At 51.4% G+C, this 23176-nt stretch overlaps 1 protein-coding gene across 14 annotated transcripts in view; it reads right to left on the bottom strand.

Moving 5' to 3' along the window:
• Positions 1–23176, bottom strand: part of ATP2B2 (ATPase plasma membrane Ca2+ transporting 2) — a 369370-nt gene that overhangs the window by 65770 nt on the left and 280424 nt on the right. For 9 of the 14 annotated variants that reach the window (XR_011473706.1, XM_070433633.1, XM_070433632.1 and 6 more), the window contains 6 exons: positions 22403–22528; positions 9262–9387; positions 7613–7645; positions 6367–6426; positions 1480–1521; positions 509–667 (listed from right to left, as the gene is read on the bottom strand). Coding sequence is in view for 13 of the 14 variants with exons in the window: in XM_070433633.1 (XP_070289734.1) it covers positions 509–667; positions 1480–1521; positions 6367–6426; positions 7613–7645; positions 9262–9387; positions 22403–22528 (546 nt within the window). In the remaining variant the exon portion in view is untranslated. The remainder of the gene's footprint in view (positions 1–508; positions 668–1479; positions 1522–6366; positions 6427–7612; positions 7646–9261; positions 9388–22402; positions 22529–23176) is intronic. The other 5 variants (XM_070433638.1, XM_070433642.1, XM_070433641.1 and 2 more) reach the window with 3 other exon arrangements.

Here is a 23176-nt window from a genome sequence, read left to right as displayed (position 1 = left end):
AAAATACATCCCTGCCATCCCCTGATCAAACCTCTTCCATGGCTACCACTGCCCTCAGGATAAGCCTGCAAACTCCAGGCCCTGCAGGACCCGCCCCCTCTCTAGTCACCACACCCGCCAAGTGCTAAACACTCTGTGCATAATCTCCTTTAATCCTCATAGCGACCAGTGAAGTAGGGACCACTGGGCATCCCAATTTCACAGACCAGGAGGCAGGAGTTCAGAGCTAGGGGAAGTTACTTGCCTAATTTCTCACAACCTTATCTGGACAAGAACACAGGCCATGTGCCCCACAACTCAGGCTTTCAGCTTCACTCTTCTCTCTAAGTGCTAACTGAGCACCTACTGTGTAAGGACACAGATTGGTTGCTGTGATGGAGAAGGGTGTGTCTCAGGGACCATCTCATGCAATCCACCACTTTACAGATGAGGCAACTGAGGCCCAGATTGGGGCAGGGCCCTGCCTGGGGTCCTACTGTGTGTCCCCCCTTGCACCCTGCACACTCACCCGCCTTGCCAATCTGCACAGCCAGCTTGGTGAGCTTGCCCTGGAGCACCGACTTCTCCTTCTTGTGCATGTTGGCCTTCTTCTTGTCATCAGCATCACCGCCCTCGGCACTCTTGAGGGGCTGCATCTCCATGGCGGCGGCCCCATCCTGCTGTTTGGCTGCAGATGGCAGAGCACACATGTGTACACACAGACACGTACAGACACACAGACATGCACACACACAGGTCAGCCTGCAGGGTGGGGATGCTGGCCCCCACCCTGCCTGCCTGGGGGAGTGTGGTGAGATACCCACTTCCCTGCCTGGGCCCCTGCATGGCCGGCACAGAAGCCCTGAGATGGGGGTGGTGTCCTGTCTCTTCCAGCCAGAGACACTGCAACCAGGGCCACAGCCTGCCTGGGGCCTGGAATCCAGGACACAGCAGGGAGTGACAGGCTCTACCCTGGACTCCCAGCAGGAGTGGGCTGGAGGCTCCTCTGGGCCTTCTCCCAATGACCTGTTGGTTTTTCCCACATTCAAACAAGACATAGGCTTGGGCTTTACCCAGTGGTCCTTAGGCCATGTCGTTGGGATATTAAGTAATCACCAGACAGCAGGGACAAAAAAGGAGACTTAAAAGGTAAAAGAGAGTGTGCCCATCCATGGGTGCCAAGCCCTCTCCTCATTCAGATCAGGACTAACTAGTGGCCTGAGGTCCTAGTCCTTATCCCCTAAGGATCTCAAACAAACAGCTTCAAGTTTTCAGCTAAACGGGCAGCACAGCTCAAAGGCCGGGAGAAGCTGGCTTGCAGGTGTCCCATCCTCACCAGGTGATGTCTCCATTTGGCCTGGTGCCACGTGAATCATGGCTATACCCCCCAAAGACGTCAGGCACCCATAGTTGCAGCTGCATCAGCCTCTGGCGTAGGCCTCAGAACCGGTGGGGAGGGGCCGCAGGGACCACAGGACCCGGTTAATACAAAAGGGTTACCTTTGCTCTGGCTGGTGTCCACAGTGCCATCCTGCATTTTACCTACACGACAAAGAATTTTAACAGACAACAGAGAACAGACAACACACATCGGTCATCACAAAGATGCCACAGGGCCACGGACATTCATGTCACAGATGGAGGAAGGGCCAAGCCGACTCCATCCCTCCACACAGGATACTGGGGATGCCTCAGAGACAAGAACAAACCTGCCAGCGCGTTGGCTGCAGGTCTGTCTTGATTCTCTGGGGGCTTGGAGAGAGTGTTTCTGTGGGAATATTTTGGCCCTAGGCATCTTACAGATTAAAGGACAGTCTTGAGGGTAAAAGGGACCAGGTTTGGCTTGCAGAAAGCAGAGGAGTGAGAGTTCTCAGGTACCCATGAGTAATTTGCTTGGTGCTTTTTGTGGGCTGAGAGGAGGCAAAGGAAAATGAGAGAGAGAGAGAGAGAGAGAGAGAGAGAGAGAGAGAGAGAGAGAGACTGACTAGAATGGGACATGGGGAAGAGTTTGGTTAATGTGTTCCTTGGTTCCTGGCTCCAGAAGAAATACTATTTTCTCCTTTTCCTTCTGAAGGGATGTGAAACCACGGCATGGACAACCCCATGCCCAGCCTGACAGAGAGTGACCCATGCAAAGGGTGGGCCCTGAGGTACCCCAAGTGTGTCCAGGGGCCTTGGTGGGAGTACCCCAGCTCCCAGGGGAAGCTGCCAACCTCCTTTCTGTTTGGATGTGTGCTCTTCATTCTGAGTTTGACCAGCTCAGACAATGTTAGACAGGAAAGGTCAGGTCGGTGGGCTCCCATGAGTGCCCCACCCCTGGCCCTGCATACCAGGGTCTGATGTTGCCTAGTGCTGGAGAAAGGCTGAGTCTAGAGCTCCCTACCCATTAATCAGGGCTGCCTGGGAGGCCCTGTCCAGAGCCAGAGGTGTAGGCTGTGTTGGCAGGTGGGAGAAACCGGAAGCTCCTATCTGGTGGCTGAGACACCTGCCTTCACCTGTTGGCACTGCGGAGAGAGGCACCCTCTCCCCCAGGCCTGCCCACTAAGCTCGCCCAGAACTTTGCATGCAGACCTCACCACCTCTGGAGGAGTCTAAGGAGGTCAGCTACCCCAGGACATTTGCTGCAAAGGTGAGTCCCACAGCTCACGTTCAGGAAGAACCCACCATGTGCCAGGCGCATACATGACCTCCATGATGTCATCTAGTCCTCACCACATCTCTACAAGGACGCCCTATACTTATACCCACTTACAGATGAGAAACTGAGGCCTGCCCGAGTCTCAGTGGGTACATGGAGAGCTGGCTCCAAAGTGTGTGCATGTTTCTACCCAGTCGGGGAGAACACAGCACCTCTCAGCCCTCTGAGCCCAGGGGAGGGGCACTGAGGTGGCACTGGGGGACTGGGCTCCCGAAGCCCCTGTTGGACACCAACTTGCTGTGTGGCGTTCCTCTCCCAGCCTCTGCTTCTACCTCTGTAAAATGGGGGTGCAAGGGCCTGAGTAACAATCACTGGCCCATTCAGCCTTTTGCAGTGTGCAAGTGTCATCTCCCGTCAGTCTCCCTGACACCTTGCAAGGCGGGCTTTTCTCGCTCGTTTTACAGATGAGGAAACTGAGACCAGGGAAGGTTTAGAGGCAGTCCTCAAATGGAACACCCTGGGCTATGTTATTAGTTCCATCAACAGTGTCATCACCATCACCACACCCCACTGTAGGGACTTGCGGGGAGGGACAGTGGCCTTCACGGACCTCAACCCCACTCCCCCTCTTTCCACTGCCTCTCACAGCAAAGGCTCAGTGGCCCAGCTGGGATCAAAGAGAAAGGCCCCGTTGCTCTATTGTAAAATTCTTTCTACAAAATTAAGAAACAAAATAAGAAAAAGGCCTTTTAAGAGCAAACAGAAATGAACTACACAATTATCTTTATTTTAAAACGTAACTTTATGAACTGGGCACCAGGGGACTCCGCTGCAGTAGTTGCTTTTAGATGGCACAAAGGGGCCTTTATTTGTATTGCATATTATCAGGGGCAATAGCCCATGCGTGTGCCCATTAACTAAGCTAGCAATTTCCTCTTTTATTTCCACAGTGACCACGTGGCCAGAAATATAATCAGCAATGCATATGCTTGAGGAAGGGAGTTGTGTTCTGGGTGTGCTCTGGTGCAGATGGCCTGGTTTCTCAGAAGCAAAGGACTTACTGGGGTTCTCCTCAGCTAAACGGGGACTTGCCTGGCCCTGAACTGTGGCGGGAACGCCAGCTCTGGCCCCATGTGGGATGGATTGTGTTTCAGGGGAGCTGGGATGTAGGACAGGACCCAAGACAGGAACTGGGTGGAGACTAGGAGGCCCCTCTGCATCCGATGACAGATGCAGCTTTGCCAAATGGGTCTGTTCTCTTGAAGCATCATCGGGGACATGGGTGTGAAAAGCATGGATGTGGAGGATTCATGGAGAGGTGACCTGACTCTCTGGGGAGACAGACCACTAATGAGGAGACCTCTTCCCAGCTTCTCCATTTCTTTCTCTGTGAAATGCAACAATTTCAAAGTGCCCTGTAAATGTCTGGAGTTAAGAGTAATGTATTATTAATCACGATTATAAGAGATGTATTAAACAGTGATTACATTTATAATCATAAAAAATAAAAGAATAATGGCAGTCATAAGCCTCCAAGATGAATGGTGCCCAACCATCTTTCAGTTGGGATGGGGTTTGGGAGAGTAAAGGCAGGGGGAATACTGCCACTGTTTTGTTTTCTATCTCTAATTTGTTTTCTCTCCTGATTTGGCTCAGAGGAGGGAGGGAGAAGGGACAGTAATTCTCTCACTCACCACGCCTCAGCCCCGCACCTCTCAACCTCTATGGACTCTCTCATAGCCTGGAGAGCTTGACAGGATGCAGATTTTCATTCTGTAGGTCTGGGGTGGGGCCTAAGATTATGCATTTCTAACAAGCTTCTAGGAGATGTCCAGCCTTCTGTTCCTCTGACCGCATTTTAATGGCTTAGAGCACTGTTTCCCAAAGTATATTATGCAGGCATAACAATCCCACAGATTCAGTCAGAAAATGTCCTCCAGCCAAATCAGACTGGGAACTCCTGCATGGCTCTGTAACTCGCCACTACACACCAGCATACTCAAGGCAGTGAGGAGTCCTGCCACCAGGGAAGACACTAGTTCTATCCAGAGGTTCTTAAACATCTTTGACCACAGGATCTTTTTCTTGAGGGGAAAGATCTCTTAATATCCTTGTGAAGTTTCAAGACACACTCCATCGGGAAATTCTGGATCAAGCAGAGTAACACACACTTTAGAGCCAGCCAGGCCTGGGTTCAAATCCCAACTATGTTACTTTCTAGGTCTGTGACCTTGGGCTAGGGTCTTGATCTCCTTGAGCCTCAGTTTCCTCATCTTTAAAGTGGGATAATAAACTCTGTATCATAGGGTTGTCATGAGGATTAAATAAGATGGCAAGCATAAAATGCTTGCAGAGTGCCTTGTTGGTGGAGAAATGTCAGTTCCCCATCTTTCCTGCAGTTTTTCTTGGGGTACTTGGAGTTTCTGCTATAGTTTGGAAGTGAAGGTGCCCTTTTTTAGGAACCGGCCAGCCCAGATGCAGGCTCATTACCCTGGGGGAGGCAGGATGCCACATCCTGTTTCCTTCCCTCCTAGGCTTTGGGTTTGCCTACGTTTCTCTCTGTCATTCCTCACCACCCCTCCCTGACGAATGACACCTCCCACAACCCAAGCTGTCTTCCATTCTCCTCCTGCTCCTGAAATAGACCCACACCCAAATTAGCCCTTCTTGGCAAGACGCTGCTTGCAGAAGTGTCTTGCCCAGCCCCTGACATCTATGAAGTGCTTCCATTTTTGGTCTGGGGCAAGATGAGGTGGGACAAGATTTCCATATTTTCCAGGAGTGGTGAGGAGTAAACGATACAATGGATGAGAAACCCACAGCCCGGTGCCTGGTATGCAGCGATGCTGGGGCACTGGCTTCATGACTGAGCACTAACAGCTCTCAGCAGTTCAGAAACAGCCTGGGCGACTCTCTTGCTACCTAATTTGGGAACAAGGAACTTGTCTGAGTAATAGAAGCTTCACCGCTCTGAAGATGAGAGGGTAGAGACATAAGAAATCTAAAGGCTTGGAGGCAAGTGCATGGAACTCCTCCCTGCCTGTGTGCGAGGAGATAAGATGCAGACCAGCTACAGTGGCAGCTCCCTCCCCGAGGGGGCCAGTCAGAATGCACAGACCCAGGACAAATGCTCCAGCACAGGCAACAGCAAGAAACACCAGTCCACATCTGAGGGACAGACCAGGCCTGAGCCCAAGCGAACCCCTTGCCCATTCGCTCCATGAAAGAGAAGAGGAAGAAATGTCTACTGGTGGCTCAGCCATGCTATGGGGTGGGGCCAAAGAGCTGAAACTGGGCCTGGGTCCCCCAGCCTCGAGGTAATTTTAGAGTTGAGGACTGGAGCCTTCACTGAGGACCCAGACGCCAGCTTCAGCCCAGGTCCTGACCCCAGGCTTTCTTCCCCAAGCGGGGGCCAGGAACGTACTTAGGAGAGGGCCACGCAGGTGGGACATTGCTTCTTGGGGCCAAATCTGAAGCCAAAGTCATGTTCCTCTTCAGGGCTCCACTGGGGGTCAAAGGCCCCACAGGAGCCAGTGCCATTTTGGTGCCACAAGGGGGCGCGGAGCTGATTCCCGGTGGTGGCTTCTCTCTTAAGCGCCTGGCCCATGTGAGAGGACGACTGTCCCAGAGCTGTCCATGCACATCCAAGATCTGTGCGGTCCAGAATAGGGAGAGGCCAGCCCAAAGTTGGGGGTGGAGGAGAAGACGCCCATCCACCCGAGACCGAGAGCTTGCCACGGGAGACGTACCATTGACTAGGCTGGCATTTGCACTATCTGCAGCATTTGAACCTGCCGCACCATCGGCCGCTGCGGGGGTGGGAGGGATGGAAAATGCAGTGTGTCACAATGGAGAAAAGCAACAATGCAGAACAGCAACAACAATAAAGACATGAACCAACTTGTGGCAAGTAACATGACTATAGTTTTCAAAGAAAATCTCCGTTGGAGATCAAGAAACTCAAATTCAGGGGTGGGGGTGAAATGTTCTCATAGAGATGCCACAGAAGTCAGGGGGGAAAAACTCAGGCATGGAGGGTCATTGAAATAAAACATGGAATATGATCAATGTGGTTAGGCGGGATGGCACTGTTCTGTGGTGAGGTCTAGACGGATGCACCCAGTTGGCCCAACCAATCAGGTAGGGATCCCCGTTAGAGAGAGTTCTATGAGGAGAGGGGTTCTGGCTTCCCATCAGAGGGGCCAATGGCACTGAGTCAATTCAAGACATTCAACAACTGGTGCACTGTGGCCCTGGCCATTCCGAATGGGCCTTCCCCAGCCTCGAGGTAATTTTAGAGTTGAGGAAGCGCCGAATGGGTATTGCTATGATCACCATCCCTTGTTCTAGCAAAACATCTGTTGAGGGCTGTGACTTAGCAGGATTCACGTCCTTAGCTCAGGTCACCACCCATGGCCACCTCCTCCTTCCTCATCAGCAGTCCCCATCATTTAAAAGGTGAAATCAAACATGTAACATTCTGTTTGAAGGTCCTAGCGAGTTTCCCTTAATTTAGAAATTAAAAGATGATACAAGATGGTCAAATTCACTCATGTTGTGTTTTTCTTGGGGTGGGGGAATAGGTTCTGTGGGAAGAAGAGGGAAGAGACTGCTGGATGAAGTGAACACACTGTGGGTTAGGGGAAGCCAGCCAGGCTCTGTGGGGATATGCAGGGGAGCAGGATTGTGGGGGGTCCCATGGTGACAGGCCCCTGAATGTATGTGTGTGGGGCTGAGGCCCAGGTGGAGACATTGGCGATGCCATTGGCATTGGCCCACAGGATGATGCACTGGAGGACCAAGTAGGTAGAATGAGGTGCTGGCTTGTCCTGTGGGACTGCCATCACCTGGGGGCACAGCTGAGGGTCTGGCAGTGCCCCTGCAGTCAGGGAGCCTCCTCCAGCTGTGTGCTGGTGTCTAGGGCCCAGGCTCAGTGGTCAAAGGCTGCTGCTATTTCTAAAAGCCCCATCTACCCTGAAGGGTGTCTTACTGTACCTGGTAGCTGAAGGCCATCCCCCTTCTTCACACCTGTGTGATGATTTTTGAGACATATTAATGAAGGAGAAGCACACAGCCTCATCTGTGTACACACACACACACACACACACACACATCCTGGCGTGCCCAAGGTCATCTGGACATGGGGACTCACAGTTATCAGGCTTTAAGCAATGTCCCTGATGGAGATGATGGGATGGCAGTGCTGAGGGACCCAGCCCTAGCTGTGCTGCTCACGAGGATGTAAGGGGCAAATCTGTCCTCATCTTTGTCTGCCATGTTGCCTCCACTTCCCACCTCTTCCCTCTACACTGATGCCCTCATTTCGTTGGAGTGTAAGTAAATGTTGAGTGAGAGACTCTGTCCTGTGCTTTGGGGCAGGAGAGGCCTGTCTTCCTACTGGCATTTTAAAAAACACAGGTGTGGCCTGTAGGAGCTTCTGCCCCTAACCCAGGCCCCAATGAGGCCAAGGAATTGTCAAAGGTTGCTGCATCCTGTCCAACTGCCCACATCTACCCAACTGCCTGTAACCTGGGGCCACAGCAGGCCAGCTTCTATGTCATTGCATGGACACTGTTCTGACATGCTCTGGGCCTCTTGGCCAGGACTTTGTTCTCAGTTTCAACTTGAGCTATCCTTTTGCTCTCCAGATATGGATTTCACAGATCACACCTTAGTTCCATTATCCCTATTGGTGAGGAAGCCATAATCTTAAGGGAACCCCACTAGGAAATGGGTTTTACCCTTGGGGACAAGTAACTTTTGATTGTGACCCAGGCTCTGTGCCTGGTTGACCTTTGAGAACTGGAGGTAGCAGGGCTGCCCCTAAAACCCAAGGACAGGTCACCTGCTATTATCTCCTTCTCTTGGACTTCAGAAAGTCTGGGTATTGGGGACCCTCCTCTGGAGCTTGGGGAAGGAGACAAGACAAAAGACTAAAGATGTGAGAAGGAGCTGTTCTGACCAAGTGTGAGTGTTGGGTGAGGAGCCGGCCATGCCAGGGCTAGAGGCCTGGGCTCTTATGTCTTCTAAGCATTCCTCTTCTCCTCTGAGAGGCACCTGTAGCTCAGGCTGCTAGCCTGGTGCTCTGAGGAGGGCCCAGGGAAGAAGGACTTGTTTTCAGGGGGAGGAAGAGCCAGAACCCAGGTGAGGTGGCAGTGATAGGGGCATCTGAGAGGGGCTCATAGTAGTTGACTTGGAACCACCTTCCCTAGAAGCTTCTCCGCCCATATCTGGGGGGAATCTATGATGAATGGGTTTGCCACTCTGCTCAGTGGAGTTGAGAAGAGTGGAGAAATATTCCCAGGTAGGGATTTCTACTTGATGAGAGGGGTGCAGATGGGACCAAGTTACACCTCAGGCTGGAGACTCAACAAATGCTCAGCATCCTTGGCCAGGCCCAGTGGTGGAGAAGGAGGGGCTTCTATGACATGACTGGACAAGACAGAGACTGGGACAAGACCCTGGAGATGGAACAGATAGAGCCCTCCTGGCATGAGCAGGGCCTTGAGGATGCAGGATGTGGCTGTTGGCACAGGGCATGGACATAAAAGGCACTCAATAACTATTTTGTGGAGTGAATGATTCAACAACAAAAAAGTGGCCTTAAGAGCTCCTCTCCTGGTCCACAAGGGGGTTGGGCTTACCTTTCTTGTCTTTCTTCTCTTCCTCCTCACCACCGGCTCCCAGCAAGGTAAAGATAATGCCAGTCTGAGAGTTCACACCCACAGCGGTCACCACCATCCGTCCAGAGCCCTCCATCACATGGGTCCCTGGAGAAGGGAATGGAAGCCAAGTTACCATTGCACAAACCAAGTCCCCTCCCCAAAAGAGTGGAAGGAATTCCATCCAGAATCTGCTGGCAATTTGCCTGCTGAGGTCCAAGGGTACTGCCCATAGTCAAGGTTCAAACCATGAACCTTTTAGGATGATTTCACTTTGGGACAGCACTGTGATAGGCCTGGGGCTCAGATACTGCTATACCTCAGTTCTTAGGCCTCCAGACAGCTCAGGCCTACCACCTGCCACGCTCTCTTGGAGATTCCCTCCTGCCTCTATCTCTCTTTCGCTTCTCCTCCCTCAACCTTACAGGCCAAGCAGGGACCACTCTCTTTTTTTCTTATTGATTTATCTAGAATGAGACCTCATTTTGCTTAATTCTATAACCAGCAAAGAAATGCCAACTAAGACCTTTACAGGACTGCTTAAAGTGGACACCACCCTCTCTTTAAAGATCTGGTAAAAGAATTCAGGGCTCTGTAAAATTGGGTGAAAATAATGACATCTTTAGTTTTACAAACATCTAGCTGAAATGTAGCATTTCCTCGCATTATGAATGTAGGCAACAAACCCCACACCATCATACATGTTACAAGAATCACAGGTTTTTTTCATATCGCTTGGCAGCTGTTGCAGATATTATGATACTCACCCTTATTTTACAAATAAGGCAGTTATTAAACTGACTGCTGATCTTGTTATGCAGTGTGCTAATGAAGAAACCCATGCATCACTATACCACGCATTTTATTATTTTAATTACTTCAATCTCACTGTCTTCCTTTGTCACCCAGAATATTTTGCTTTATGCATTTCAAAGTGTAATTCCGAGTGGGGGTGGCACATGATGACACCAGACTTCCCCAGGAGTCCATGGTGCAAGAAAAGTTAAGAACCTCTTTCCTGGAATTTTAGATTTTTTTAAACTGGGTTTCAAAGGGCCCTGGAATTTTTTCAGAGGGCAGCAAGAACAGCTGTGGGGGGGGGGGGGGGGGGGGAAGGGCGGGGGGGAGGGGGCTGTGAGAGGCCTTTGGTCAGAGTGTCTCCATTTTTATCTTTGGGGTTTCTGTGTCAGCTTTTGTTTGACTGGAGTGTCTTGTTGCTAGTGTAAGGCAGGCCGCTCCACTGTACAGGTCAGGGAATAACTTGTCCAAGACCACTTAGGAAGTCTCCTGCAGAATGAGGATAAAATGCAAAGGTAAGCCCCCTGCAAGAGTGGTATATCTATATAATAAAATATTATTCAGTCTTAAAAGGGAAGGAAGTTCTGATACATGCTACCACATGGATCAGCCTAGAGGACACAATTCTAAATGAAATACGCCAGTCACAGAAAGACAAATACTGTTTGATTCCATTTACATGAGGCCCCTGGGGTAGTCATATTCAGAGACAGAAAGTGTAGGATACTGGTTGCTGGGGGCATGGGGAGATAGTGTTTAATGTGGACAGTTTCAGTTTTACAAGATGAAAAAGTTTTGGAGATGGATGGTGGTGATGGCTGCACAACAATATGAATGCACTAGGAAGTCATGGAACTGTACACGTAAAAATTGTTAAAATGGTCAGTTTTATGTTATGTGTATTTTACCACGATAAAAAAATTGGAAAAGTATGGGGGAAAAAGGGAAACGACTGAAGCTGTGGCCTCGCTGAGGAAACAAGGTGACCCTAGCGAAGGCACTGGGACCCGGTACAGAAAATGAACAGCAGCTACAACAGCCCAGGCCTGACACCCGGAGGCTGCTGGCCCTTTATCCTCAGTGGCGTTGGAAACACATAGCTACTGGGTCCTGCAGCTTTCTCAGAACAGATGGGCCACTCACAAATAGAGAGTTGGCACCTGCGAATGACTGGGCCGGAGTGGTGTCACCTGCAGAGGCTCAGGACACACCCGGGGAGGCCCCCTCAGTCCTGCCAGTGGCCACTCTCTTTAGTAAAGAATAGTCAGGTGCCCATTTTTCCCCTGATTTTAATTTTTACCACTCTGGGTAGAATGCTCTCCACAATGCAGCACATACAGTGAGGCCTTGACTTACCAGAGTCCCGACTAACGAGTTTTTTGAGATACCAGCTGTCTCTTGGCCGATTTTTTGCAGAGTTGATAAGAGTAATTTGAGTTAAAGAGCTCCTTAATGAGCTCGGTCTCGGAACGAATTAAACTCGTAAGTCAAGGCCCCACTGTACTTCTTTCTTCAATAGAGAAGTCAAAATGCCATCCTGGCCTGGAGCAGTCTCAGGCGTCCTCAGGCTGCACAGTAAGAACTATGTTGAGTTTGCAAGACAGCGTTTAAGGGGCCTGATGGCCATGGAGGCTGACCCCCAACACTAAGCAGCCCTGATGATTTGCTTCTTGAATCCAGTTCTGCTTTTTAGAGTTTTTCCTTCTTTCCTCTCAAGATTGATTGCCTCTTCTCCCCATTATCAGGGTAACTTGTCTCTAACAGCCTTCTTTTTGTTTTCCAATTTGCTTCAGATTTGAAGTCTAAGTCAACAAACTGATTAGAATTGTATCTAAAATAAGTGTCAGGAAGTTCTGAGTCAGGACTGGAAGTACTTCCCTTAAAGCAAGGAAATCTATTTCTACTTTCCAAGATGTTTCACCCACTCTTTCCCTTTCCTCCCAGGATCTGAACAATCGTGAGATTGTGCATGTATCTGTGTGCATGTGCGTATGTGTGTGCATGTGTGTGGTGTTCTAGCCTTGGCTTCCAGTATCTCAGGATCTTAAAGTGCAGACAAACATACTCCAGGAAGTTCCTTTAAGGCAGGGAAAAGTCAGTTTGTCCATCCATGAGTTGGTAAACTAAGTCATGAGGTTCCCAGGGGGGCATGAAACCTGGCAATCTGTAACAGAACCCAGATCCTCAGATGTGAGCTCTTCTGCTGGCTCCTTGCCCATTCCCAGGACAGAAGGACAGTGCTTTTTTGGGCAGGGAACAGTGAGGACCACAGAATGAGCTTGGACACTGATTCTAGGCCAACCATCCCAGGCCTGGTGTCTTTCTATCACAGGCAGACCCTGCAACCTAACTAGCCCCTAAGAAGCACAAACAGGGAGAACCAGGGCCCACCAGTCACAGATCCCTGGATAATATGATGAGTTGCTGCTAAAATGCTTTGTGGTGCACCAGCTCAGCTTGTGTGTGGGCTGTCAGGAGGGGTTGTTAAATGCCAGCCGTGTTAGACAGATAAGGAAACTGAGGCCCAGAGAGGTCATGTGGGGGTGGGGTCATTGTAGATCTTTAAAGGTGAGGGAGGAACACACTTCATGCATTCAGAGTGCAGACAGCACTGCCGGTACCGGCACTACCTTCTGGAGGATACCTGCTCTGTGCAGGCAGTGTGCTAAGCCCCTCACAGCAGTCATTTCTGAGTCCTCACACTGACCCCCAGTTTATGGAGGAGGAAGCTGGCTTGCCCAGGGTCACAGCTGGTGAGGGGCAGAGCCAGGCTCTGAACTTTCCTGTCTGAAGTGGATAGAGACTATCTTCGTTGTCATCTGTCCCTCCCGGAAACAAGGTCTTCGCACCCTGGTCTCAAACACATTTGTGAAAGTCTGTTCTGCCTGGGTGGCAATGGAAATACTGCTCCTCACCTCCCCAGCTCTAGGTGGGATGGAAAAAGACACAGGGGGCCAATTTCCACCCAAGATAATCAGACCCCAAAATCACCTTCTAATCTAATCACTCCCATCACTGCAGGGAGCTGGCGGCTTTGCACTGGGAGGCAGGGAGGAGGGAGGAAGGAGGAGGAAGCCACGGAGGTGACCTCTGGCCATTAACTCAGGGGACAACATGAAGGCACAGCCCCTTGCCCAGCCTCAGATGAGCCCCAGGTGGTCCTCCAGGCCCCAGCAGTAGATGGGACATCAACCTCTCCTTCTGGCCCTCCCTCGTTCTGTGCCCCAGCTTCAGCTCTGACCACTGTCCCCCAGCTCAGACACCCTTCAAAACGCCCTAAAGTCCAAATTCGGTCAGTACCCCCTCTGTCAGACCCCGGCCTTCTTCTGGCCCTTGACCACTGATTCCTGCCCCGTGGCCTCTGCCTTGGGAGTGTGCATAGCTTACTGGGCCTTTGTGTCCAGTCTCCCCCCTACCCCCTTTGCTCACACAGTTACTGAATGCCCTTCCCCTACTTCTCATCCAAAACTTCCTCCCCTCGGTTCCTTCTCTTCTACCAGGATCGCTCTCCTACAAGGACCTCAGGGCTTTGCTGCCCCTTCTGCCAGAGGAAGAATTGAGTGTACCAGGTCACTCCCCCTACACTGTCGCACCCCAGTTCCAGGATCCTCTACAGAGGGCAATGCTTAACCCCAAAGCCTGTGGCTGTAATGGCAGAACCACAGGCATTCAAATAAAAGGTTGGATGACTAAATCTCTCAAAGGAAAACTGCAGGGTCTTTGGGTAGGGGCCAAGGTGAGAACCCTTTGGGTGTGGGGCCCCGCAGGGCCTTGCACCAAGACTTCACTGTCCATGGTCTCTTGGGCACTACCCTGTAGCTCCCACCTCATCGAAGCTCCCATGGAGCCCTTCGGGATATATGAGCATGGTGGGGGTGGGCGAAGTGAGCCCTGGGCTAAGGAGCAGGGGACCTGGGAACCAGACTGGTGTTTGCTTCTGATTTGCTGTGTGGCCTGAGGCCAGCCCTCTCCTCTCTTTGTTCTCTGAAAAATGGGGAGGCCTGGCTTAGGTCTCACCTCTCAGTGATGAAGTCTGGGTCCCCTAGTCCCTGGAGACTAGGGCCATCCCTGGCCGGAGTAGGGCAGCCTCCATTAAAAGGCTACATCTTGGAAAGTTTGTATCTCAGTTAAGATGGGGCCATCAGAGGCTTGTGTGGATAGATGACCAAACGTGAAGCCTCCTGCCAGGCCACACGTTTCATCTGATGGACAGATATGGTGGAGTGCCAACTCTGTGCTAGGCTCTGGGGCTGGAAGGGAGGGTCTCTTGTGATCCCTGCCCTCCAGGAGCTCACAGTCCAGCTGGGTTTGAGGGGAGCAGACAGACACACAGATCAATAACAGCACAAGACAGCAGAGATCCAAGGGCCCGGTGTCCTGGCAGGGGGCACAGCCCAGGCAAAGGTGGGAGGTGGGACAGGCGACGGCAGTGGATCAGCTGGGCTCATGAAGGGAGGAGTGGGAGAGAAGCAGGACCCTGGAGCAGCCTGTGTGAGGGCTGCAGAGTTGGGGTTTGCCTGGTGTTCAGCAGGGAGCCACTGGGTGAGGGAAGAAGGGAACTAATCTTCACTGAGCTGGTTCACTGTGTGTCAATTACTATCTGAGCTGTTTTCTCCTCCTGGCTCTCACAGTCCCTCTGTGAGTAATCATCCTCTCCCTCCCATTTCACAGACAGGGAAGCTGCCCCAAGAGGTCATCTCCACATTCAGCTGAGAGGGCAGAGCTGGGGTGGAGTGAGGGTAGGGCTCTAGTCTCTGTTTTCCCGCCTTGCCAGGAAGGCTTATGGCAGAGTTGGAAGGCAGGAAGCTAGAGGAAGGCGGAGAGCGGTGGGGGAGCTGGGTCAGCCATCCAGCTCCTGTCCGTCTGTGAGAGAGAAAGGAGCTCAGGGCCAGGGAACACGGTGGCTTCTGCCAACTGGACAGCCTGTCCTATCCCACCAGAACCTTACCTTTAACCTGGTAGCAGAGGGCAGGCCACAACCTTCCCGACTGCAGGCTCGAAGCTCATCTCTACCTGAGGCTTGCTATGAGCAGTAGGAAATGGCCCCCACCTGACCTGGTCCAGGTGTTAGCTGTCTTGGGGCCAAAGCCTCATGCAGTGGCAAATGGGGTACACTGAGCCCTTGTTTGCAGAGCTGGAGAGGCCTAGTTTTACAAAATGCAGCTTTTGAGCCTAGAAAAGGCAAATGTCCGATTGTGGTTGCACAGCACCTGAGGCATAGGTTAGGGCTTGAACCCAGTGCTCTTCGCTCTCGCAGTTTTGACTTCCCAGGCCTCTCTCTGGACAGGAAGAGGGGTGAGGTCATACCTTCCAAAAGGTCTCTTTCTGGGGGTAGAGATGTGAAAAAAGAAGGGAAGCCATTTCTGGGGATTATCATCTGACTCTAGGCACAAACACCAAGCAAAGCTATAAGATTCCCAGTCCCGTTGCTAATAGTAATAATGCACACTTACAGAGCACTAGACAGTCGGCAAAGTGCTTTAGTGCCCGCGAGCCTGTCTCCCTCACAACAGCTCGGTGAGGTAGGTTCTGGTGCAAGCACAACCCCAAGCCCCTCCACCCACCTGTGGCCTCTCTGCCCAGGGTCACACAGCTGTGAGCGATGGAGCCGGGACTTGAACCCGTGCTCTATCCACTACACCCCACTGCCTCTCATGGAGAAGAGGCAGGGTAGTGTAATGGAGAGAGCACGGGCCGAGCAGCAGACTGGGCCTTCCAGCATCATGATATCGTCCTAGGCTCCCGGAGGCGGCAGCAGTGGTGGCAGGTGTGGCTCTCCATGCTTGGCCTACCACTCGATGGGCAGGGTGGGCAGCAGGCCCAAGAGGGTTTGCTGATGTCCTGTGCAACCTCGTGCTGTTAACACTCTGGCTCCAGTGGTGATGGAGGAGGCTGGGGGGTCCTGTAGGGGGCAGAGCTAATGGGCCTGCTGGAGCCAGACCCTGCTGCTCTTGAGGACAAGCCCTCACCCTGGCCCCCTGGCCCTTCCATGGCCACACTGATGGCACCTAGTTGTTGGCTTCCCGATGGAATTTACCATAAGACATTTCAAACAGGCCATGCTGCTGGGTAATAGAAGTCACGGCGCCCTTGGAGGAAAGCTCACTCATGGGGGCGGCAGGAGTACAGGGCTGGGGGGCTAGAGGGTTGGGGTCTCTCTCTGGCCCTCCCCTCTGTAGAGCTTTACACTCCTGCTCTGGGCCTCAGTTTCCCCAGCTGCAAATAAAGACAAGACTAGGTTCTCTAGGGGTCTGTAAATCCCCTGAAAAGTTGCAAAGTCACAAGTCTAGGTATTTATTTCTCATAAGAGGGATCACTATTTCCATGGGACTGTCACCAGAGTTCATGACCCAGGAGGGTTCAAAACCACTGGCCTTCTGTGAAAGGTGCTCCATGTTAAAGGAGGCTGAAGGGGCAGGACACCTAAATGCCACACAGTGCCCTGCACGGGGTCCCAGTTGGAGAATGCTGTAGGGACAGTAGGCAAACATGAATATGGACAGTATCTTAGGTTGCAGTACTGCATCAATGTCGACTTTCCTGAATTGACAGCTGTGCTGTGGTTACACACGAGAATACCTTTTCTTAGGGCAGAGACTGAAATGTGAAGGGGCCGCGGGCAATCACGTGCGTGACGAGGAAGAGGGGGGCTCCTGAGAGAGCAGACAGGGCAGAACGGTAATCACAGTGGAATCAGAGGGAAGGGCACGTAGGCATTCTTTGTGCTGTTCTTGCAAGTTTTCTGAAAGTTTGATATTATCTTAAAATACAAAATTAAAACAAAAGAAATGGGCCCAGGTCAGAGTTTGTGCTCTAGGGCCCACCCATCTGTTGCTTGGCCCACACAGGCTTGAAAAGAATAGGGATTTCTTGCCAACATTTAAACATTGGGAGGCTCCACTTGCACAGGGAACTCAGCAGCCACACTGAGGGGCACTTCTGTAGGCAGCAGTTGGAAGCAGCTGTGCTCTGGTTTGGCGCCCCCACCCCCCTGCTTGGACCCAGGGACCAGTGAGCCTGTGATTCCTGACTGTTTCTACTCTGCCTGGGCTGAAGAACAGGACATGGGCTGGGGCCTGCCTGGCCGTCCTGGGGAAGGAGCTCCAGGCCTTCATGATTTCCTTTGTGCCTGGAGCACTGGGGACATCAGAGTAGATGCTGCTGGGTAATAGATGAGGAGACTGGGGTCCTGGGGGGCAGAGGTCAAAGCCAAAGTTTGATGGAGGGCTAGAACCTGAGTGTTCTGTCTCCAAATGCTGCTCTTATTCCTCACATAGCACCTCACACAGCACCATTTACAAGGGACAGTCACATCCGTCTGTGCATGTGGGTTCCACAACAACCCTGTTGGGTAGGCGGGGGGGGGGCGGGGGGGGGGGTGCGCACCTGCTTCCCCATTGTATGGACACAAACATGGAGGCTCCAAGAGATGAAGTGACCTGTCCAGGATCACAAGCTAGACATGTCTGGGCCAACTGCCTTGGAACCGGAGTGTCCTTTGCCTTCCTCTAGGCCAGTGGTTCTCAACCTTCTGGCCCTTTAAATACAGTTCCTCATGTTATGACCCAACCATAAAATTATTTTCGTTGCTACTTCATAACTGTAATGTTGCTACTGTTATGAATCGTAATGTAAATATGTGATATGCAGGATGGTCTTAGGCGACCCCTGTGAAAGGGTCGTTCGACCACCAAAGGGGTCACGACCCACAGGTTGAGAACCGCTGCTCTAGGCTGACACAGTGTGCCAGATACCACAAAGGGGCTTCTGCACTACCTCAAGGACCCCACAGGCACCCCTATCCTGGTCCCTCTGTGTTCCCTGAGGGTCATCTGACCAGAAGGCCCAGCAAGGCCTCCCAGCACAGGGACAGGGTCTGAGGTGTCTGGTCATGCGCAAAAATGAGCATCCAAATGGCAGCTATCCAGAATTCACAGCACTGGGGAGAGAGCTATCAAGGAACCCCCCTAGAGGAAGCAGGCTCCTGCAGGCCAAAGGTGGGAGGAGCTGGATGGTGGAGAGAAGGTGGGCAGTCCAGAGAGAGGGCAAGGGTAGACAGCTGAGATGAATGAGAGAGAGGAAAGTGGATGCTTTGTCACAATCTTATGAGCTGGGGTTAGGCTCCCATTTTACAAGTGAGAAAATGGAGGCTCAGAAAGGCTAAGAAGCTTGTCCAGGGTCTCCCAGACAATAAGGGTGGAGTCAGGATTGGAATCCAAGACTATTTTGCTCCCAAGTCCAGGTTCCATCCTAGGAACGGAAAAGGAACCAACCCAGCATGAGCATCCCCCTACCAGCGCTATGCTAGGTAGGGCTTCACCTATATCAGTGATGGCGAACCTTTTGAGCTTGGTGTGTCAGCATTTTGAAAAACCCTAACTTAACTCTGGTGCCGTGTCACATATAGAAATTTTTTGATATTTGCAACCATAGTAAAACAAAGACTTATATTTTTGATATTTATTTTATATATTTAAATGCCATTTAACAAAGAAAAATCAACCAAAAAAAATGAGTTCGCCATCACTGACCTATATTATACACTAGGACACCCCTATTGTCCTCACAGGGGACAATAAAAGTGAAGTAACTTGCCTGAGGCCACACAGAGAGTTCATTTCAGAGCCCGGATTTGGCTCAGCCTGGCTCAACTCTGCTCTTTCTACAATGCAGCCTCTCTCCTCACTCTGGCAGGCAGTACCTGAGCCCTGAGGTGTGCAGGGCCCAGGGTGGAGCTGGGCATGACCTCCTGATAACCTCAGGCTTGGGCTCCCGCCTGCTTGGATCTGTTCGGGTGAGAGGACCGAAATAGAAGTGTACCACCTGTGTGTCTGTCCTGGTGTCTTCTATCTGTGTACGGCCAAAGATGGAAGAAGCCCATAAAAGTGAGACCCATTAGATCTGTCTGGGTGGCAGGAGTGTGGATGGGTTTTGCTCTTTATTTCATTTGAGACAGTTTGTGCAGAAAAAAAACTCAATCAACATTACAAGGCTGTGCACAGAGTGGATGTCACAGGCTGACACGAGGACCCCAGGTGGTATGGGAGCGACTGCCAGAGGTGGTGCTCAGAGCAGGCGTTGTGAAGGAGGTAAGCCCAAGCAGATGGGCAGAAGTTAAATGAGCAATGTGAAAGGGAGAAGGAGGGCCATTAGGAGGAGGGAACAACTTCCGCAGAGGCAGGGCACAGGAATTTAGCCAGGTGGGTTTGTAGCAGAGTTACAGGGTGAGCAGGGTGTGGTGAATCCGTGACTTTCATGGCTAGGAGGGGCACTGAATGCAGTGCTTGGGCCTTCTCTATACCACTCCCACCCACAGCCTGTCCAGGCCACTGCTCCCAAGAATGCTCGCCTCTGTGGTACCAGAGGTTGGAACCAGAACCACAGGGCCATGTGGCCCTAAGTTCCAATCAGTGACAGGGAACTCATTACCTTCCAGGTAGCCTCTTTTGTCCTAGAATGGTTCTTTTGCAACAGAATTCTCTTCCCAGTTAGATTACTTTTGTTGGGCCAATGATGCCACTTTCTCCCTGTCTTTTCCCATGAGCCAGGGCCAAGCCACTTGCTTCTCCTTCCCCCATGCAATTGTGTTTCTGAACGTGAGCACTGCTGCTTACAGTCAAGCTCCATTTCCTTCCATCTAATTCGCCTTGCACTCTGGTGATCTCTGTGGGTCCTGACTCTTGCTTTCTTTTTGCCATGCTCCCTGGGCTGGTGGTCTCTGTGAACTTGATGGCACACTTTCCATATTGTGACAGGACAGAGCTCCAGGGAAGGCCACTAGAAACCAGATAACCGCAATCCAAGAATCAGCACAAACTGGCCAAAATCTCCTGGCCTTTGGCACAGCCTTCTCCATCTTGTCCACAAGGACATCATGGGAGACCATGGCTGCTGACTCCTGACATCCAAAGGCTCAGAGCCAAGTTCATAGCTAGGCTTTCAGCCAGTTGTACAGGTTGAGACTAAAGCAGTTGGTTCAACTTGAGCCTCTCATCTCCCAGTGTTCAGAGACCACCCATTCCCGAGCTGAGGACCAGTGCTGAACCCACTGTGATCCCACCAGTTTGAGCTTCACAGGGCTCTCCCAGATTCTTTTTAAGACCTGGAATGCTTTTGTATGTCCCTAGTCCCCTGTTCTTCCCCACTGAAGGCAGAGATCACTGCCAAGTCTCCAAGGGCCTATGGGTCTAAGCTCTCTGGATGGTCTAAGCAGGGCCCACTGCTTAGTCCAGGGTCAGGCCCAAAGTAGCTGATCAGAGGCTGCTTGATGAGCACTGCTGGACAATAAGGCCTTTTGGGTGTTCCTGTTGGAGGGAGGGTGGTCACCTGGCTGGTGCCTTACCTCTGGGTCTCAGTTCCCTCGGAGACAACCTGCTACCCCTACCCAATTATGAGGTTCTCATAGACTAGAGGTACAGACACAACCCATCCACTCAGGCCCAGAACCTCCCCTCAATTTCCACTGACCCAGATGACCCACTTGACACACCTGGCCACGGCTCCCAAGAATGCTCACCTCTCTGCTAACCAGAGGTTGGAACTAGGACCATAGGGCCATGTGGCCCTAAGTTCCAAGATAGCATTAGAGGATTTCCATCTCTCAGTCAGACCCCAGGGCCTTTGCACTTGCTATCCCGCTGCCTATAATGCTCTTTCTTGTCACAGTTCTGGTTTTAGCTCCAATGCAATCTCCTCAGATACGCCTTCCCTGACCAGCTAAGATTCCTGTCCTTTCCTCTGGGTCTCTATTTCATTACCATGGCAGAATTATCACTATCACTGATTTATCACTATCTGAAATTACGTTATATATGTGCTTGCTTGCTTCTTTATCATCTGTCTCTTGGAGTCTAAGCTACAGGAGGGCAGGGACCTTGTATTTCGAGGATGACATACACTCCTTCAAACCTCTGTGCCTTTCAAATGTTTGCATCTGCTAGGAGGGCCCTTTATCCAAAACTCTGTTTGGTGGGCTGCTACCCATGCTTTAAAACCCAGCTCAATTCCACCTCCCCCTCTGTTCCCTTCTTGGCTTTTGTACACCTTCCTCACTCCTCCAGTGTGGAATTAGTTGTTTGCTGGTCTGCTTATCCCAGCCTATCTGGGCTGGAGGCTCCTGAAGCCAGAGGTGGGTCCCACTGCTTAGTCCAGGGTCAGGCCCAAAGTAGCTGATCAGAGGCTGCTTGATGAGCACTGCTGGACAATAAGGCCTTTTGGGTGTTCCTGTTGGAGGGAGGGTGGTCACCTGGCTGGTGCCTTACCTCTGCATGGTCTCCTTGCTTCCTGTCTTGCCCCCTGCAGCAGCCAGTGAGATTTTAAAAAAGTAAATGTGTTCAGTTCACTGTTTAAAACCATTCCAGAGAATCCTCATCACACAAAACATTTCCAAACTCCTGACCATGCCCATGAGGCCTGACAGCTGGCCCCTCCACATCTCCATCTTGTTCACAGTCCTCCTGCACAATCCTGCCATTGGGCCTTTGCACGTGCTGTTCCTTCTGCCTAGTATACTTTCCTTGGATAGTCACAAGGCCAGCTCCTGCTCATCATTCACACCTCAGCGTACACATGGCCCCTCCTGACCTCTCCAGCCACCTGCCTCCCCTTGTCCTGCTTTATTTTTGCCACACACCTACCACCACCTGGAATTTTCCCATTGCCTATCTCTTCTCACTACACCATAGCTCCTCAGGACTGAGGCCTCATCTGCCTCATCTCTTCCTATTTGTTTAGCACCCAGCCCTAGCCAGTTTGGCTCACTGTCTTTTCCCATGAGCCTGGGCCAAGGGTCCTGGAATCGAAGGGTCCTGGGTTCAATTCCAGTCAAGGGCATCTTGGTTGCAGGCTCCTTCCTGACCCAGGCCCTGATCTGGGCGTGCAGGAGGCAAACAATTGATGTGTTTCTCTCACATAGATATTTCTCTCTGTCTTCCCCTTTATCTCCCATTCACTCTAAAATCAATGGAAAAATATCCTCAGGTGAGGATTAAACAAAACAAAACAATTGTCACCTGGCTGATTCTTTCTCATCCTAATAAGAATGGGCTTCAATGTTTGACTTTTCAGAAAACTAAATCACTAGAAGGTAAGTTACCTGAGGGCAGAGATTCTTTATCGATTCTATTCACTGTGGTATCCCTAAAGCAGTGCTGAGAGCACAGGAGGCTCAATGCATGTTTGCTGGGGAAAAGAGAGGAAGTTCTAACTTGGAGCTGAGCTGGCCAGAGATCTGGAGCCAAGGACCAAAGTCTCCAAGACCCTCCAGCCTCATGAAGGGGACAGGAATCAGCAATGGGAGTGAGCCCACTGCTGGGCTGCAGCTCACCTGACAGCAGCATGGGGTCCTTGTCCACGGACTTGCGCACCTGGTCAGACTCTCCTGTCAAGGAGCTTTCATCGATCTTGAGGTCATTGCCCTGGATGAAGAGGCCATCAGCAGGGAGGAGATCACCTGATGGGAGGAAGGTCAAGGGAGTCAGCAGGGTCTCAGGTGGCTGAAGAGGCTGGAATAGTCCCCAGAAGTTATGATTATAAGGGAAGGTTCACTATTGGGACCAGCTGCCTAGAGCTCCCAGGGTGCAGGAACCAACTTGGCGCCCATCACAGGCCAATAGGCAGCTGAAGATTGGAGCTGAAGTGAATGGTACAGGCTGGGAGGGTTGAGGTTGTGCTCAACAATCCTAGCTCAGGCAGGCATGTTCTTTAGTTTATTAAGTGCTTTTCTTGGCCTGGTGTGGTCTTGAGACCTACTTTTCTCAACGATTCATTCTCTGGTTTTCAACTATGATTTGAGGAATTCTTTTGAAAGGGACTAGTCCATCTGGGCTAGGCAGAGGAGACTCCAGGATAGTCACATTATCAGAGGAAACTAAACCCCCGAGGGCTAAGTGAGGACGGGTATACTCCAATCTCGCTTCCATCTTCTGCCTCTACTTTCCCAAGGACATACTCATCTAAACTCCTTTGGCACCAGCTTGCCCACTTTCTCCAAGGTAGTATCACAGGCTTAGAATGTTCACTCGTCTATGTCCACTCCCCATCACACGCATCTGGCCCAACAACCATCCCTCAATAGCCAAATCAGGGATAGGAAATGGAC

This window comes from Myotis yumanensis, unplaced genomic scaffold, assembly GCF_028538775.1.
Source record: "Myotis yumanensis isolate MYYU_CA2020_CCGP unplaced genomic scaffold, mMyoYum1.0.hap1 SCAF_14, whole genome shotgun sequence".
Lineage (NCBI taxonomy): Eukaryota > Metazoa > Chordata > Mammalia > Chiroptera > Vespertilionidae > Myotis > Myotis yumanensis.
Note: the sequence above shows the minus strand (reverse complement) of the source record. Positions and strands in the feature narration are given on the sequence as shown.